Source organism: Cololabis saira, chromosome 12 (genome assembly GCF_033807715.1).
Source record: "Cololabis saira isolate AMF1-May2022 chromosome 12, fColSai1.1, whole genome shotgun sequence".
Taxonomy (NCBI): domain Eukaryota; kingdom Metazoa; phylum Chordata; class Actinopteri; order Beloniformes; family Belonidae; genus Cololabis; species Cololabis saira.
In genome coordinates this window covers 25,139,047-25,156,682 of record NC_084598.1, presented here as the reverse complement: position 1 = coordinate 25,156,682, position 17,636 = coordinate 25,139,047, and the positions used below count along the sequence as shown (strand labels likewise).

The following is a 17,636-nucleotide window of genomic DNA, read 5'->3' as shown; positions in this document are numbered from 1 at the left end:
TTGCTGATTCACTGATTTACATATTAGTCACCTTTGTGGTTCGCCTGTAATTTGCTTTTATAAATAAATATATATATTTATATATATATTTTATTGTGTCTTCTGTAGTTTAAGTTTTTCAGAAGTGAGTAATTTTTCTTCTTTTTGTGTGGTTGAGAGGAAGTATTGAGGCTGTGGCTTGAGGGGTAAAAAAACACGGACCAGCCTGTGATTGGTGAATAACTTTGGCTCTGGGCCAATCAGACGCCCTTCTCTGGGAGGGAAATCCCAGCATCATAATAAGCTGCAACTTCATCAACGTTTTCAGTCTTGTTATTGATTCGATCAGTTATATGCTTTTGTAATGTCGTGATGAAGGAGCCTTCCTCTTCACCGTTCATATTTACTTCTTGACGGGGTTTTTTTTCTGTCATCCCACAAAGAGCAGGAAACTGAATTTGATTAATTCATCCACTGTATTTCTTTCCTTTATTTTGTTACTCATTTATACGTCTGGCATGGACTCCTGAAACCCTTGTGATATGCTGATATCTCGGTGACCAACATGGACCAGCTGCGGCTCATGTTAGTGTGTGCGACTTTGTCCTGCAGGCTACAAACATCATTGCTCCAAACCCATGAAGGTAAGTACATTTACAGCTGTATCAGTAAACTTGTCATCAATGATTCCCTCTTCAGTATTCTCCTCTACTGGGATGCAGTTATATATTGGGGAACTGGATCCACCCTACTGCATTTAGAGTCGTCAGGGCTATAAACTGATAACATTCACCCTTGTTTCTTTGAGTAAGGTAACATTGCGCTTTTTTCCTTCCTTAAGTGCATTTTTATTATCATGACCCCCATCCTAGCAGGCAGTACATGACCACTTGATACACTGCAAGTGATAAAGATAACTGATGTTGAAAAAAGACTTGCTTGCCAGTTGTAAAAAAAAACTACACAAGTGCCCTTATTTGCTTTTAGAGTTCAAGCATTTAATAAATGCTTTACAATTCACTGTAAATGGTTGTAGGCAGCTGTAACGGCACTAATGTGCAGAACTGATCAATATTTATAATCATTGAGAAGTACACTTCTATAGTGTTACAACTTTATTGTCATTAAGAATTTGTTTATTCATACATTTGCACTTGATTGACCACATACAAAAGCTTAAAATACTAAATCCAGCCATTAAACTGTAAAATGACCATCATTCATGAATGTGTATTTTAATTTTTCTCATAGTTGGAAACATTGTGCAGCTCTTCCACTAAAAGCCCCCCCCCCCCCTAATCATAATTGAAATAAAGACATGCTTTTTTGTTGCAATCGTAAATCGTTGCGCATCTCCCCATTGGTAAAGATCAAAAATACAAGCCTCAGAGAGTATTTATCCGCTCTGCTGTAGCTGCGCAGCTGCAAGAGCTTTGTCCATGCACCCATGCTCAAAGTGATAACGAAGACATGTGTCTTGTCTTCACTGGTGCAGGTTGCTGAACTCTGCACAGAACGATTTCAGCGCCACAATTTTCGTAGCTCGTTAGAAGATGGTGTGTGTGTCTCCTTCCGTTCGCGATATTTCCCTTCCCTCTGCCAGAACGTCCTACTCACACACGGTCCATTGTCTTTTGGTATGATCTCAGCAGCACTCACCCTAGTGACACACACACACACACACACACACACACACACACACACACACACACACACACACACACACACACACACACACAGAAGCACTGTCTGTCACTGCTTCGCTCTTCACTCACTGAGACACACTGTCCACATTTATAACTTTTTCACAATGAGGCACGTTGTCTGAGAGAAGCCCTTCTCCCTCGACCCTCGCCCGACACTCCATCACCTCAGGCCTGGACTGCTCCGTGTCCCTGGGTCACAGCCTCCCTGTTTGCCTCGCATCAAACTCTGCAGCGCAGAGACTCATCAATCTCATAAATACCACCCAAACAATACAACCCGTAAGGACTCGCTGTCCTCGTGTGGACAGATTCAGAGGGCTTTATCAGTCTTTATTAGCTGTCTTCATTTTATACACATTCCTTTGGTTTCTGTTGATGTCTGAAAGAAACGAGCATGTACTTAAAAGTGAGTTCAACTAAAGAAAGGTTCTTGATTGCAACCTGTTTTGTATCAATTTCAGTTCAGTCCTGTAATGGTGAAAATGTTTACTTCTTCCCTGTGTGTGTCAGAGGTGTGTCCTGGTACCCAGAATGGTTTGAGCTCTACCGGCTCACAGGAGAATCAGTACAACCTAATTAAGGACCGGTATGAAGGTTGTCAGATCGTCATGGGAAACCTGGAGATCACTCAGATTGAGAGCAACTGGGACTTCTCATTCCTCAAGGTAAATGTCTTCCCTCTTCACAAGCATAGACTTTGAACCGGTTTGTTTGTAAAAGACGACATACCAAACCCTGTTGGCTCACTCGTGGATCTTCTTCTTCGTCTTCTTATTCTTCTTCCAGACAATCCGGGAGGTGACTGGCTACGTCCTCATTGCTATGAACCACTTTCAGGAGATCCCTTTGGGTCAACTTAGGGTCATCAGAGGAAGCAGCCTGTATGAAAGACGCTTCGCCCTCTCAGTTTTATTCAATTACCCCAAGGACGGCTCCAATGGCTTGAGGCAGCTGGGGCTCGCAAATCTGACAGGTTAATGAGGGGGGGGAGATATACAGAAACATTAAAGCATGAGACAATATAATCAAAAGATAAAGGGATAAAGGATTTTATCCCAATTTGGTGAAAAGCTGAGCAACACAACAGCATGTAAAGTAGTTCACATTAAACAACGCTGAAGTAGGTTCTGTTTTCATTCTTTACAGAGATTCTGGAGGGTGGAGTTCAGATTATTAATAACAAATACCTGAGTTACGGTCCCTGGATCTTCTGGCAAGATATTGTACGGGACAACAGTGCTCCCATTGACATCCACTACAACGGAGAGAGAGGTCTCCATTTGGAAAGCCCCAATTTCACATATTCCCAGTGATCTCTGCATTTTCTTCTTTTGTTTTCAATGGCCTGTCTTTTTGTCTTTTCTCATCCTTTAAGGCTTCTGCCACAAATCTTGTGGAGATTACTGCTGGGGGCCGAACGAGAACCAGTGTCAGATCTGTGAGTAAGCACTTGCTCCGTTTTCATTTTCCTTTGACTTTTTTTCTCTCTCTGCATCTTTCTAGTAAGTGACTCTGTGTGAAGACGAAGAGACGGAGAGACGCACCTGCAGAGACACATATATCTGTGACCTGTGTTCAACCTCTCTCCTCTGTGTGTCCCAGTGACTAAGATGGTGTGCGCTCCACAGTGTAACGGCCGCTGCTTTGGGACGAGCCCCCGGGACTGCTGTCACATTGAGTGTGCAGCGGGATGCAAAGGCCCTCTGGATGTGGACTGTTTTGTAAGTCCTCTGTCTCCGGCTCTCCGCAAGAACTTCCTCATCAGTAATAACACATTTCAAAACAAAACAGTTTCTGACAGGCTAAAAATCTTACACCGTGACGGCAAATATATAACATAGTCTCATGAGATAATACACAAATAACACACCAAATCACGTAGGGTGACGTTTATACAGTTTTGGTGCTGTGTGTAGTTCCTCCTGTGAACGGATGTCACACTGACATGTATTTTTACCATAACCTTAACAATTTGATGTGTCATTTAAATAACATTGAATTGCATAATAATAAGTATTTAAAATAGAATACAATACAATATCATTCAAATGCAGCACAATGAAATAACAGATTTGATTTGATTTTGTGAGACAGCTTCTGAATATAACAATTTACAACAATGGATTGTAAATTACATTTTTTTTTCTTTTAGTTTAGTTATGATTCACCTTCATTTGTGTGAGGTTTTAATAGAGAAATCAAGGCTTTGAGCTAAATACAAACTTTTAGTGTATTCATACAAATGCACACATGATCTTTAACTTTTATTTGTTCGTAGCTGAGCTTTCTAGCTTGAAGACATCATTTTATGGGCACTAAACACAAAGAATAGCAAAGATTATGAAGAACAAATTCAGATATGAAGCTACAATGGTGATGGTGATGGTGAATGCTTATTACAGCATTTCTTTAATGGTTCTCTGTATGTGGACCCTAACTGTTTGCTACGTAAGTGTACTTCTATCCATCCGTCCATCCATCCATTATTTATATCCGCGTATTCCTCTTTATGGTCACGGACTCTTCTGGAACCTATCCCAGCTCTCTTTGGGTGAAAGGCAGGGGGACACCCTGGACAGGTGACCAGTGAAAGTGTACATAGGCTTGAAAGGAATAATTGCCCCTTTTCAGAGAGAACATTCACTTTCCCGTTGTTTGAATTGTTTCCTTTGTTCAGTTTTTGAAGCTCATCCAGCTACAACGACTGCATGTTGTTGCAAGTGAATCCCCTTCACAACAGTGGAGCGAGTATGACCGTATTTTTGGTGGATCATCCCATCTTTGTTTTTCTTTCTGTATCATATTACTTTCTGTGCAGTAAAACACTTTAAAAAAAGCTGGTCTGATCCGCTGAAATGATGTTAAAGAGAGATTGTTTTTTAATGAATTTCATTTTCCCTTTTGACGTGAACGATTTACGTAAGCGGCTTCAACTGCGAAAGATTCGACCCATGTGATATCAGTGGATAACTCATTCTGTATGGAAACCGCTCCATAACACTGTGTTTGTGTGTGTCTGTCTGTGTATCTGTAAAGGCATGCCAGCATTTTAATGACTCCGGAGCCTGCGTCCCTCAGTGCCCCCAGACTCTCATGTATAACAAGCAGAAATTTCAAATGGAAACCAACCCAAATGCCAAATACCAGTATGGATCAATCTGTGTTTCTCAGTGTCCCAGTAAGTGCATAGATGTCCACATGTGTGTACTATACTTATTTTCTTAGTGCTCCACAACTTTTCAACACTGCGTTAAGCTTCAACAAAAATTTGTATGCACCCCGACTCTTGTTCTGTTTTTAGAAAATACAGTTGTTATATTAAAGTGCAAAACGCCAGTTCCTGTACATTGTCAGCAGTTGGCTCATATCTTTCTTTTCCTTGTGTCCAGAGGTGTCAAGTAACGAAGTACAAATACTTTGTTACCTTACTTAAGTAGAAATTTTGGTTATCTATACTTCACTGGAGTAATTATTTTTCAGACGACTTTATACTTCTATTCTTTACATTTTCACGCAATTATCTGTACTTTTTACTCCTTACATTTTAAAAACAGCCTTGTTACTCTATTTCATTTTGGCCTTTAAAAAAAAAACTATCCAGTTAAATTGCTCCATCCGGATAGAGTGAATTTGGTTGTGGTTGTTTCAGATGTTCTTGTCCAGTTTTGTTCTTACATCCGTTGCCCTCAGATTCCTGCAACTAAACTTGGATGTACATTCCAATAAAGGTTAGGATAAATGATAACAGGTCTCTGAACTTTTTGCACCATTAGAATACTTAAAGGCAACTAGTCATCATATCTCCTGCTCTCTGAAACACATGTTAATGTTCAATAGTACACATATATGTTTCTTTAATATATTTGCATTTTACTAAGATGCATTCATTTTCAATGGCTTTTGTCCTTAATGGCTTTTTTCCCCCTTACATTACTTTTACTTTTATACTTTAAGTAGTTTTGAAACCCGTACTTTTTTTACTTTTACTTGAGTAAAAAACTTGAGTTGATACTTCAACTTCTACAGGAGTATTTTTAAACTCTAGTATCTATACTTCTACCTGAGTAATGAATGTGAATACTTTTGACACCTCTGCTTGTTTCCCTAGCTAATTTTGTGGTGGATGGCAGCTCCTGTGTGAGCGTCTGTCCTCCAGACAAGATGGAGGTGGAGAAAGAAGGCCAGAGGCAGTGTGAGCTCTGCAGCGGATTCTGCCCAAAAGGTTCACACCAAATGACACCCATAACGCCCCACACGTGATTTATCTGATGGTCATTTAAAGACGAACTTTGACCCCTGTTCCAGTGTGTGAGGGTACAGGTGCAGAGCACAGACAGACGGTGGATTCCAGCAACATTGATAGCTTCATCAACTGCACCAAGATCCAGGGTAGCCTTCATTTCCTGGTCACAGGGATTCTTGGGTAATAATCTGCACGAGCAGCAAAAATCTCTGCAGTGTTTTAAAAGTGTGAATGTTCATATACTCTTATTTTTTCATAGAGATGCCTTTAAAAACATCCCACCACTCGATGCCGAAAAACTGGAAGTTTTCCGCACTGTGAGGGAAATAACAGGTTCGTATTTTCAGTCGTTCTGATCAACAGTGATGAAAACTGTACAGGAGATAATGATTACAATTCTCAACAAGTCCACCGTCAGGACAACACTTAAAACAACGGAGTGCCCCATGGTTCCTGTTTTATCAATATCACTTTGGTGCATCCGCAGATATTCTAAACATCCAGTCGTGGCCCAAAGAGCTGAATGACCTGTCTGTTTTTTCGAGCCTCACGACGATCCAGGGGAGGGCACTCTACAAGTAAGGCTGATGACATGCAATAAGTCTGAAATTAATCTGCTGAAACGTGTAGTTTATAGACAAGCATGTGAAAATGGTAGGATAAAACATTCCTGAGACAGATCAATAAGGACATGAATGCTGCTGTTCTATGTGTGTTACAACCAAAAACGTAATAACGGCCAATAACGTAATAACTGCCAAAAATGAAATAATTTTGGCCATTTCAAATGTAATAAAGCCAATAGTGTAATAATGTGCCAATAATGTAATAAAACTTTTGAGCCAATAACGTAATAACTTTTTGCCGATAATGTAATAAGGCATTACATTATTGGCTGGTTATTACGTTATTGGCCTGGTATTAAAAAAAAACCTTTCATAATGTAATGCCTTATTACATTATCGGCAAAAAGTTATTACGTTATTGACTCAAAAGTTTTATTACATTATTGGCACATTATTACACTATTGGCTTTATTACATTTGAAATGGCCAAAATTATTACATTATTGGCAGTTATTATGTTATTGGCCGTTATTACATTTTTGGTTGTAACATATGTGGAAAATAAAGTGTGTTGCATTACCAAGAATGATGTACTTCTTAACCTTCTGTCATTTCCACATTTTCAACCTCCTGTCTATCGTTCCTTTAAGTTTCAAATAATATTTAACATATTTCTGGAGCTAATACCACTGTGTTTACATCCCACAACCTTCAAAACAAAAGGCGTTTCTCTCTGATGGTGATGCGCATCCCCACTCTTACCTCACTGGGTTTGCGCTCTCTCCGGGAGATCAGTGACGGCAGCGTGTACATCAGTCAGAACACCGACCTCTGTTATCACCACACTGTGAACTGGACTCAGCTGTTCAGAGGGCGTAGAGTTCGAGTCAACAGCCTCAACAACAACAAGCCGTTGGCTGAGTGCGGTGAGGCGAGGCTCTGCTACAGCATCCATGAAATGAACTCACATACAACAACTGAAGGAGCATTAAGCTATTGACATTTCTAGGTATTTGAAGCTTATTTTTGCTTGTATGTACAGTTGCAGAGGGCCATGTGTGTGACCCGTTATGTTCGGACTCGGGCTGCTGGGGCCCCGGCCCCCATCAGTGTCTCTCGTGTAGGAACTACAGTCGTGGTGGTACATGTGTGGGCAGCTGTAACTTCTACTCCGGGTGAGTAGCTGTGAACTAATATCCTTGTGGATGCTGTTGTCTGTGTGTTCCTCATCTGTAGTCGTGTGTTTTCTGAATCTACAGATCTCCGAGGGAATTTGCAGGCTCTGACGGCGAGTGTGTTGTCTGTCATCTGGAGTGCCAGGCTCAGAGGGGGAAGATCAGCTGCACAGGACCGGTAACGGCCGCTTTTGTTGATACAGAATTGTTGTGGTTGAATGCCATCAATTAAACTCCTGCTTATATTTAGCTATTTACCTGCTTATTGCATTACTTCACAAATACTTGAACACATTTTGGCAGCTGCGTTGCATTTTTTCCCTCATTCTTTGCTGAACGTTACTACTTAAAGTCTTTCCAAACAGTGTGATTCTTGAAATTAAAGAAGTCTGACTTCATTTAAAAGAACACTGGTGAGATGAAAAACAATCATGAAAATACAAACAAAAAAAATCATCACAATTTTTAGAATGAATGTAGTTTCTATTTGTAAAATAGCTTTAAAAGTTTTATATTTTATGACACATAGCTGTCTCTACAACATTCACAACATATTATATTCAGTGGGTTCACTGAATCTATAAAATGGTTCAAATTCCTTCAGTGTTTATGTTTTGCAGTGACTTTTCACCGCTTTTTGGCCATTAGATCACATTTCAAATCACAGATGTCTACAACATTGTGTTGTTTTACTCCTCTCTGATTATTTCTGCTGTGCTTTTCTCTCCTGTAGGGTGCAAATGACTGTGTGGCTTGTGCCAATCTTCGAGACGGTCCTTACTGCATGTCTTCTTGTCCGACTGGAGTGCATGACGGACAGAGAGGGCTGATTTTCAAATATCCCAACAAGGAGGGTCACTGTGAGCCATGCCATCACAACTGCACACAGGGGTGAGACTGCTCCGTGTGGTGAACTGGAGTAAATGTTGCTTCAAATGCTTTTATGTGTTAAAAGTGTCACAATCACTGAACCCATGTTTAATTTAATTTTGTATTTATGTGTTGAAGCTGCTTTGGGCCGGGATTAAATGACTGTTTAGAGACGGCAAGATTGGCAGTAAGTAGGTGAGTGTTTCCTCCTGAAGCTGCCTTTTTAAGAACTTTAATTTTACCCAGATATGTGATAAAAAACATCCATCCATCAATCAATTAACCTCCACTTATCCGAGTTCAGGCGTGCAGAAGCCATCCTAATTTAGACACTTGAACCCCCTTAACTTGGCCCTCCTACTTCGAGTCCCTCCCAAATGGCAGCGCTTCTCACCACATCTCTAAGGGAGAGTCCAGGCATCTTACAGAGGAAACTCATTTCACTCAGCCTTGTCTGTGATCTCATTCTTTCGGTCACTACTCACCATTTCTGACCGTAGGTGAAGGTAGGCACATAAACTGGTGAACGCAGAGCCTGCATGAGTGCTGTGCCCATTATGGCTGAATAAAATATTTCACTACTCGACACTCTTTGGTTGCTGCCATTGAATTATTCTCCACATGATCCATCATACACTTTCAAAAGGAGACAGCTCTCGGCTGCAAGCAAGCGAGCTCAAGTACGCCAACTCTGTATCCACCTGGCCATTTTCTGTAAGTCGTGCGGAGTGAAATCTAGCGTGGTTCCTTTGGAATAACTGAGACATCCTGAGAAAGATATTTCGATGGTAGCATTAGAAGGGAGCAAAGGCTGAAAGAAGTGCTGGTGGGTTTGACGGCAGATGTTTAAAGACCTCAACAAAATTGCAATTTTGCATTGTTTCTTCCTTTTTTCTTATCAGTAATTCTCTGATCAAATATGGCATAAAGTGCTACCCCAATATTTGTCCTTTGTACTTGTGTATGTTAAATAAGATTGTACATTTTTGCTGAATTTTAAATAAAAACCAAGTTCATCTGGAGAAGGGATTGGTAATCAAGCATAAAAGGGTCGTATTTCATTGTCGTTTCATTTCAGTCATCTCATTTTCAGCTTCACTCTCTCTTCTTCACTCTGCAGCGGTCAGATCACAGGTATAGCTTTGGGGGTCCCAGCAGGCTTCATTTTCTGCCTGGCCTTGTTTTTCCTGGGAGTGCTGTACCATCGAGGCCTTGCCATCCGCCGCAAGAGAGCCATGAGGAGATATCTGGAGAGCGGGGAGGTGAGGCTTCTCCGCCAGCCACGATACGCAGCCTTGGATTTGACTGCAGTTGTTTTTAAGTGAGACGCGAGTCTGAGATTGTTGTTGTGGATTTATTGGTAGAGCTTCGAGCCCCTGGGTCCTGGAGAAAAAGGCACTAAAGTTCATGCCCGCATTCTGAGACCCTCAGAACTGAAAAAAATCAAAGTCCTTGGCTTTGGTGTTTTTGGCACAGCACACAAGGTATTGATTCCCCCCTTTTTACACCTTGATCAGTTATCCACTAACTTACGTGCTATGACATTTTCTAATCCAGACTTGTGTTTAAGGGCTTTTGGACTCCAGAGGGAGAGACCGTGAAGATCCCAGTAGCTATCAAGACCATCCACGATAGCTCAGGCCGACAGACTTTCACGGAGATCACTGATGTGAGTCTCTTGAAAAGGAAAGAAACTGACATGATCAGTACTCGAGTTGTAAAAAAAAAAAAATCAGGGGGATGGTGGATTTTATTATATGGGGACAGATAATTTGTGCTGATTACAAATAATATAATATATTACAAATAAGTTAAATGCAGCCTTCTGTAAGCTTTAAATATCCACATCAAATACATCAAAACACAACAATAAAAAACAGTTTTCTGAACTTATCAATATGATTCTGTCCTTCACAGGATAAGTAAGATGGATCACTGCAAAAACTCAAAATCTTAACCAGAATATTTGTCTTATTTCTAGTTAAAATGTCTCATTTTAGTAAAAAAAAATCTCATTACACTTAAAACAAGTCTCATCGCTGGAAAAAACAACAATTTTCACCTGTTTCAAGTAGATTTTCACTTCAAATAAGTAGAAAAATCTGCATGTGGAACAATATTTTATTGCTTGTAATGAGAAGATAAATCTTGTCCCACTGGCAGATTTTTCCTACTTATTTCAAGTGAAAATTTACTTGAAACAGGTGAAAATTGTCAAATAAGTTATTTTTCTGGTGATGACTCTAAATGTTGAAATAGCAGTAATACCACATTCATTGATGAAATGACATAAGGGATGGAAAGGGGGGATAATTTTGGCCGTTTTTATTTCAGGGGGGATGCCATCCCGCCTCATCCCCCCTCAACTCGAGTACTGGACATGATACCATATAACACGATGAAAAAAAGCCAGATTTGATTAATATACTACATATTACTTCATGGTTTCATCAATTTGCAGCATATGCTTTCCATGGGCAGTCTGGATCACCCCTACATCGTCAGGCTGCTGGGCATCTGTCCGGGGGCCAGTCTGCAGCTGGTGACCCAGGTCAGTACTCAGGGCTCCTTACTGGAACACATCAGGCAGCACAAGAACAGCCTGGACCCCCAGCGTCTCCTCAACTGGTGCGTGCAAATCGCTAAGGTGAGTGCTTCTTCAATCCTCCTGAGCCCCCAACTCTTATAATTAAACAGTCAGAGTGTATGCAGAGGGCACATGTTCATGTTTCAGGGCATGTTCTACCTGGAGGAGCATTGTATGGTCCACAGGAATCTTGCCGCCCGCAACATCTTGCTCAAGAACGACTATCAGGTCCAGATATCGGACTACGGTGTTGCAGACCTCCTTTATTCCGATGACAAGAAATATGTCTACACAGGCACGAAGGTTGCTGTTTAAGATCATTGTTTTACAGTTTTCACCATCTCTTCTAGTTAAATAAATAAACAAATTCAAACAGACAAGCTTGTCTGCAAATGTTCTTCTTCCTTCAGACACCCATAAAATGGATGGCACTTGAAAGCATCTTGTTTCGACGATACACTCACCAAAGTGATGTTTGGAGTTACGGTATGAAGCTTTTTGAGCATTCGTCTTTCTTCTAAACATTTGACTTTTTCTAAGGAGCATTTAGATGTTGTGAGTTTTTTCCTGGGCAGGGGTGACGGTGTGGGAGATGATGTCATTTGGGGCAGAGCCGTATGCATCTGTGCACCCTCAGGAAGTACCGAGTGTGCTGGAGAAAGGCGAACGTCTGTCACAGCCCAACATCTGCACTATAGATGTCTACATGGTCATGGTTAAATGTGAGTCAAAACATCCATTAAACACAAAGACATACAAGCATGTTACCATCACACGTGTTTTTGACGATGTCTAACTTCTGTATAGGCTGGATGATTGATGAAAATGTAAGGCCAACTTTCAAAGAACTGGCGAGTGACTTTACTCGGATGGCGAGAGACCCACACAGATACCTCGTTATAAAGGTGAGACCATCACACTCACTTGTTTTACAACTTTGCATTTCAGCTCTGACTTGATACCACAAACCCTGCTCGTCTATGTTGTTCTTTAGTTGGAAGGAGAAGATGCTGGTCCAGGTGAAATCCATCGAAGAGAGTCAGAGCGAGGACTTCTGGATGTAGATTTAGAAGACCCAGAAGAGGAGGGACTAGAGGACGGTTTGGCTACGCCTCCTCTTCAGCACTCTCCATCTTGGAGTCTGCCGAGATCACGGATGAATTCATGCAGGGTAACACGAACATGCTTTAGAGTAGTTTGATTCACTGGCTTTGGACATCTGTTGCTGAATTACACACAAATCCATTTGTATGACACGTTTCCCTTCCTTTATCTGCAGAGCGGCACATCTCAGGCCGCACCGATTGGATACCTGCCAATGACCCCGAGTCCTGCAGACAGCTTTCGCCAGGTGTGATGGACACTCACATCCATACACATCCATGCTGAATTCTTTCATTGCACATTTGATAAAATATCTATATTTAGCTAGTATTAGGAGGCTCATGTTGAAAAGCATTGCCAGTATGTTATTAACTTACCAAGTAAGGCACATTAAGGCCCAATCCCAATACTCCCCCTACTTTCTTTCACTAGCCCTACTTTCTTTCACTAGCCCTACTTTCTTTCACTAGCCCTACTTTCTTTCACTAGCCCTACTTTCTATCACTACCCCTAAAAAAGAAGGGACAGACTTTAGGGCACTTGAAATCTTCCCAGGGCCCTGTCCCAATTCACCCACTACCCCTACTTTCAGCACCACCCTTAAAATCAGGAAGCTGAGAGCCAAAAGCTGTTTTAATTTCAGCTGTAGCGCTGTTAATATGCCACTTTATTAAGTTTTAATATTTTTTCAGGCATAAAAGTAACCGTTAAGATCCCCAACCTGGGCTCAGTTTATCCAAATAACGCCTGTTAAGAAATTTGACCCGATGTTTTCAGAGATGAGAAGAGCCGCCGGTCCGGGGCGCAGCAGCAGCAGCTCATGTACAGACGTGATCGACCAGGTCAACCTGCGCCGTCGTCCCGGGGGAGAAACCTGCAGCTCTGTGGAGAATTACCGCTGGCTGAAATAAATCATTTAGGAAGATAAATGTTGGTTTAATAGATGAAATCTAACAGTTGTAGCTACGCCTGTTAAGAAATTTGCTCCGAAAATTTCAAGATTTCTGCCTGCCAGCTCCGGAGCGGATTTATGAGTCCGTGTTAAATCGACGCAGGGCCTACGGCGTAGGTTACGTAACCTACGCCGTAGGCTCTGCGTTGGTGTAACGCGGAACCATAAATCAGCCTTTATTCTGGCGAGGTTTGAAAAAGACTTTGTAACAACGGGCATGCGAGTGATTATATACTTTCACTGAGTGAAAATTATGAAAGTAAAATATATATTTCTCGCTAGAAATGTAATCAAAACGCACTTTTATGCAGAAACTAACTCAAAATATTGATTTTATTCACTAAAAAATAAGAAATGTCCGCCATGTTTTTTTTTTGGATTCAGTCCGCAAATGACGACGAAAAGCATTCTGGGACATTTTTTTTGTCCCTAGATCAGCTAGTGAGCATCGGAAATCCCTACATCCGTAAGGATAGATTCATAGCCACTACACTACTTTTCTTCACTACCACTAGGTGAAAAGAGGAATTGGGACACCACTACCCTCACGGGAACGCGCAAAATTTAGGGGTAGGGTTGAAAACGAGGGGTAGTGGAAGTATTGGGACAGGGCCTAAGATAAGTAATTCTAATCGTTACTGCATCAATCTTTTCTTTTTTTTTTCGCAGTTGTGGTTTCACAGGTCCCGTCTGAGCTCGGTGCAGACACTGCCTGAGAGATCAGAGGTCAGGGGGAATTGCAGGGAGGCGGAGCTGCGTATGGAAGGTTTACAGGCTGAGAGCCTTCACAGGTCCCGGTTTTGCTCAGAGAGGAGCAACCATCGTGTTCCCATCAGCAGACACAGGAAGCTCTCTACAGCCTCAAGTCCATCCTCTTACAAGGCGTGGACAGCAGGGGAAGAGGAGGAGGTGGACCACTATGGCTACGTCCTGCCTGGGTCACCCAATACACCAGAAAGAGGTAAATTACATGCTGAAGAACAGGATTGTGCAGAAGAACAGGTTTATGCAGACTTCCCCTATTTTGTTTGTGGTTGTTTTTCTAGCTTTGTGAATGCAGCTATAACATAATGACATGTGCTTAATCAAAATGTATTCCCCAATCCATTTTCCTTTTTCATTATGACTTATAGGCTCAAGAATATCTCGTTCCGGGCAGACAAACTCAAGACTGACGACTAATCTGGTGATAAATCCCTCCAAGGAATACGAGACCATGAACACAGAGGACGCTGCTCCTTCCTGCTCAACCAGCAGCGTCTTAACACAGAGAGATGACACCACGGACACACTTTGTTGTAAGGCTTCGCCTTCACCCTCTCCAGCCTTCGTGACTTTGCCAGACACCGAGGACAGGCCAAATAAAGAGACTCCTTTCTCAGCTCCAAAGAATAATGAAGAACAAGAGGCTTGTGAAGGAGCTTTAGCTGAGCAAAGAGAGTCAATAGACACACATCAGCTCACCAGTGACTTAACTCATGAGATCCAAACTGTGGATGATCATGCAGAGACTGTCCAAAGTTTTGGCAGGTATGAATACATGGATATCAGACACTGTGACTCTTCAGAGGGGGTCGATCCCAAAAGGGAGAGAAGAGGGAGTCAAACATCTGCAATGAGTGCGGGGGAGAAAGAGGAAATAGACCCAATAATTGGGGTGGTGAAAAATGAGCACAAGGAGGAAGAAGAAACCGAGAAGTGCCACAACACAAATAAACAAGCCACTCTTCAGGGGGATCTGAGCAGTGCCATCACGCCCAGGCCAGATGTGCTGGCAGCTGGGGGAGGAAAGGTGGAGGAGTATGAAGAGATGACTGCACTTGGAGTGTTGCCTGGTGGATGGGGCCATGCAGAATACGAGAACCTCCCAGCGAAGGGGAAGGCTGCTCCTGAGGAGCTGGGAGGTGGCAGGTGTGCAGGGGTGGGGGAGTACATCAAGGTGTGCGCTGGCATGGGGGAACCTGGCACCAATGCATCGTTTGACAACCCAGACTACTGGCACAGCAGGCTCTTCCTCAAGCCAGATGCTGTACGCACCTAATAATGTTGACAGGGACACGGACGGAGTAATTGGTGGAACTTGCTGCCATAAATTTGCAGGTTTAGGATTCGCTGGGTCCACTGAATCACTTTCCTTAGATGAAAAAAAAAAGAGAAATAAACGTTTGTTCTTTTATTTTTTTACACGAATCATTACAAAACCAACTATGAACTGATACATATCTATAAATATCATATCTAAGCATACATATCTAAGAATCTAAAGTTTCTATGAGGAAAACCATAAGGCTGAGAACAGTGAACTATTTCATGAAATGTGCACATGTGCTATCTGTTTACTTTTGGACATTGCATATGGCATTTAAAGTTGGCTTGACTTTATTTAAAGCCCCTTTTGTTAAAAGTGTGTTATTTGTTTAAGAAGAATGAGATTACTCTTTTCAGAACTCTCACTGTACTTTTTATATTAACTTCATCATTATGCAGCATGATTTCATATTTTGCAAGTAGCAAAATCAATTGTATCACTGATATGTGTTTTTATGCTGTTTTAAACTGTGTTGAAAATTAAAATAATTGATTTACAATAAAATCCTCATTTGCTGATTGAAGTTGTCTTTTTTTTTAATCAGTAAACTCAACAAAATGCACATCGTCTTCTTGTTTTCGGTGACACATTTTGATTACGAACAGCGGAACAAAGCATAAAGGAGGTATATATTTTTTCTACAGTCAATCGTTAACACACGATGGCTGTGTCTCAATTCAGGGGCTGCGTCCTTCGGAGGACGCGGTCTTCGTAGGCCACGCCTTCGAAGACCGCGAAGGCCACACCGAAGGCTGGACGGACGCTAGTGAAATGAGACGGTCTAGCCTGCGGGGGGGATTTCCTGGTTGCGTCACCAGCTGTTCCCGCCCTTGTCCTACGTCACTAAACAAAGTAGAAAGAAAGAAAGATAGACAGAAAGAAAGAAAGAAAACACGATAGAAAAGAAGAAAGAACCCCCCCCCCCAAAAAAAAGAAATGGAGCCAGAAGTTTTGTTTTTGTTTTTTTTTATTTTCATTTTGTTGGAGGAGGAAGAGAGGCGTGTCCGCCGGCGCCGGCGGGTGCTGTATGTGCGGCTGATGGAGGACCAAAGACAGGTAAAGCTGTGTTCAATTTTATCCAAGGTAACAGTTACGGGTAATTAGCATATCTATACATTACGTTAATCACTGTGAATTGACATAAACGCTAGACATTATTATATGTGTATGTTGTATGTATGTATGTGTGTGTGTGTGTGTGTGTGTGTGTGTGTGTTATTGTGAATTATATAGATTATTATACAGACATATAAATATAGCTTAGTTTATATGGTTAATGTCATTTAATTTTGATAATTCATTCATATTTAAAATAACCCTCACCTTAAATTAAAATAAATCTTCTCCTTACCCTATCCAGCCCAGACCCCTGTACTGCAGGATAAACCTGGCAGTTCCTGTGTTGGACAGGTTTTTTGGCCAGGAGGACACAAGGCCAGATTTGAGGCTGAGCAGAGAGTCCCTGGCCGTGCTGCTGGACCTGCTCCACCAGGAGCGGAGACACGGATGGGGTGTCACAATTGAGGCCTTGGTGTTCCTCTTCTGGTTGGCAAGTGGGGCATCATACAGGGTGGTCCCCACTTCATCCTTGCAGACGGCAGGTACCCGTGCCTCCAACATCCACTCCCCCTCATCACTCCCTACAAACGACCAGTAGAAGGTGTGGGAGCCCCAACATCCACTCCCCCTCATCACTCCCTACAAACGACCGGTAGAAGGTGTGGGAGCCCAGCGCTTCAACAGCCGTCATTCCAGGGCACGCTCCATTATAGAGCGTGCCTATGGAATGATGAAGACCAGGTTCAGGGCCATCTTCCTCCAAGCGCTGGAGGTGCACCACACCTTTGTACCTCAGGTATGTCATCACACAACAGGATTGATTTATTTTCTTTACAATACTGAACAAGAGTAAATTAAACATAATGAACAATTTTTTCATTTCAGGTCATAACAGCATGTGCCGTCCTCCACAACATCTGCCTTGGGGCCGGTGACATCATGGCCCTGGAGGACCAGCCTGTGGAGGATGTGGCAGAGGATGAGGGGGAGGATGGGTTGGAGGGTCAGCGGTGCTCCATGGCGGGACCAGCTGTCTGCAGAGGTGTCTGCCCTGGAGGAGTTGCCATGTGACCATGATTATCTTTAGAAGGCAGGTGAAATAACAGTAAAGCTATTATTCCTATTTAAACTGTTTTGTAGACAGATTTGTTTGTTGAAATAATTTGTGATGGGATTTCTTTTATGTAAATAAGGTTGTGAAGTAGTATTTTGTATGCAGTCTTTTATTCTCGCCTCTTTCTGAAAAAAATCTCAGTGACATGGCAGCCGTCGATTGCGTCAGCCCTGCAAACCCAGTTGATGGACG

General features: G+C 42.0%; 1 protein-coding gene across 1 annotated transcript; it reads left to right on the top strand.

The window, feature by feature from the left end:
- The first annotated feature begins 358 nt into the window (after positions 1-358).
- erbb3b (erb-b2 receptor tyrosine kinase 3b) lies at positions 359-15,708 on the top strand. Its single transcript, XM_061736135.1, has 28 exons — positions 359-623; positions 2,196-2,350; positions 2,472-2,658; positions 2,832-2,957; positions 3,061-3,123; positions 3,288-3,406; positions 4,722-4,863; positions 5,794-5,907; positions 5,991-6,108; positions 6,188-6,261; positions 6,416-6,506; positions 7,218-7,420; positions 7,537-7,669; positions 7,754-7,847; positions 8,403-8,560; positions 8,678-8,734; positions 9,660-9,801; positions 9,904-10,023; positions 10,110-10,208; positions 11,001-11,186; positions 11,274-11,429; positions 11,537-11,612; positions 11,702-11,848; positions 11,934-12,031; positions 12,121-12,297; positions 12,406-12,477; positions 13,852-14,143; positions 14,316-15,708. Exons 1-28 carry the CDS (start codon positions 545-547, stop codon positions 15,221-15,223), a joined length of 4,386 nt encoding a protein of 1,461 aa, XP_061592119.1. The 5' UTR covers positions 359-544; the 3' UTR covers positions 15,224-15,708.
- Positions 15,709-17,636: the final 1,928 nt, after the last annotated feature.

Bases quoted from the DNA above. Each gene is read 5' to 3' on its own strand.
- erbb3b (XM_061736135.1), top strand. From the start codon at position 545: ATGGACCAGCTGCGGCTCATGTTAGTGTGTGCGACTTTGTCCTGCAGG. The intron at 7,848-8,402 runs GTAACGGCCGCT...TCTCTCCTGTAG, and splicing joins AGATCAGCTGCACAGGACCG to GGTGCAAATGACTGTGTGGC. The intron at 10,024-10,109 runs GTATTGATTCCC...CTTGTGTTTAAG, and splicing joins TTTTTGGCACAGCACACAAG to GGCTTTTGGACTCCAGAGGG.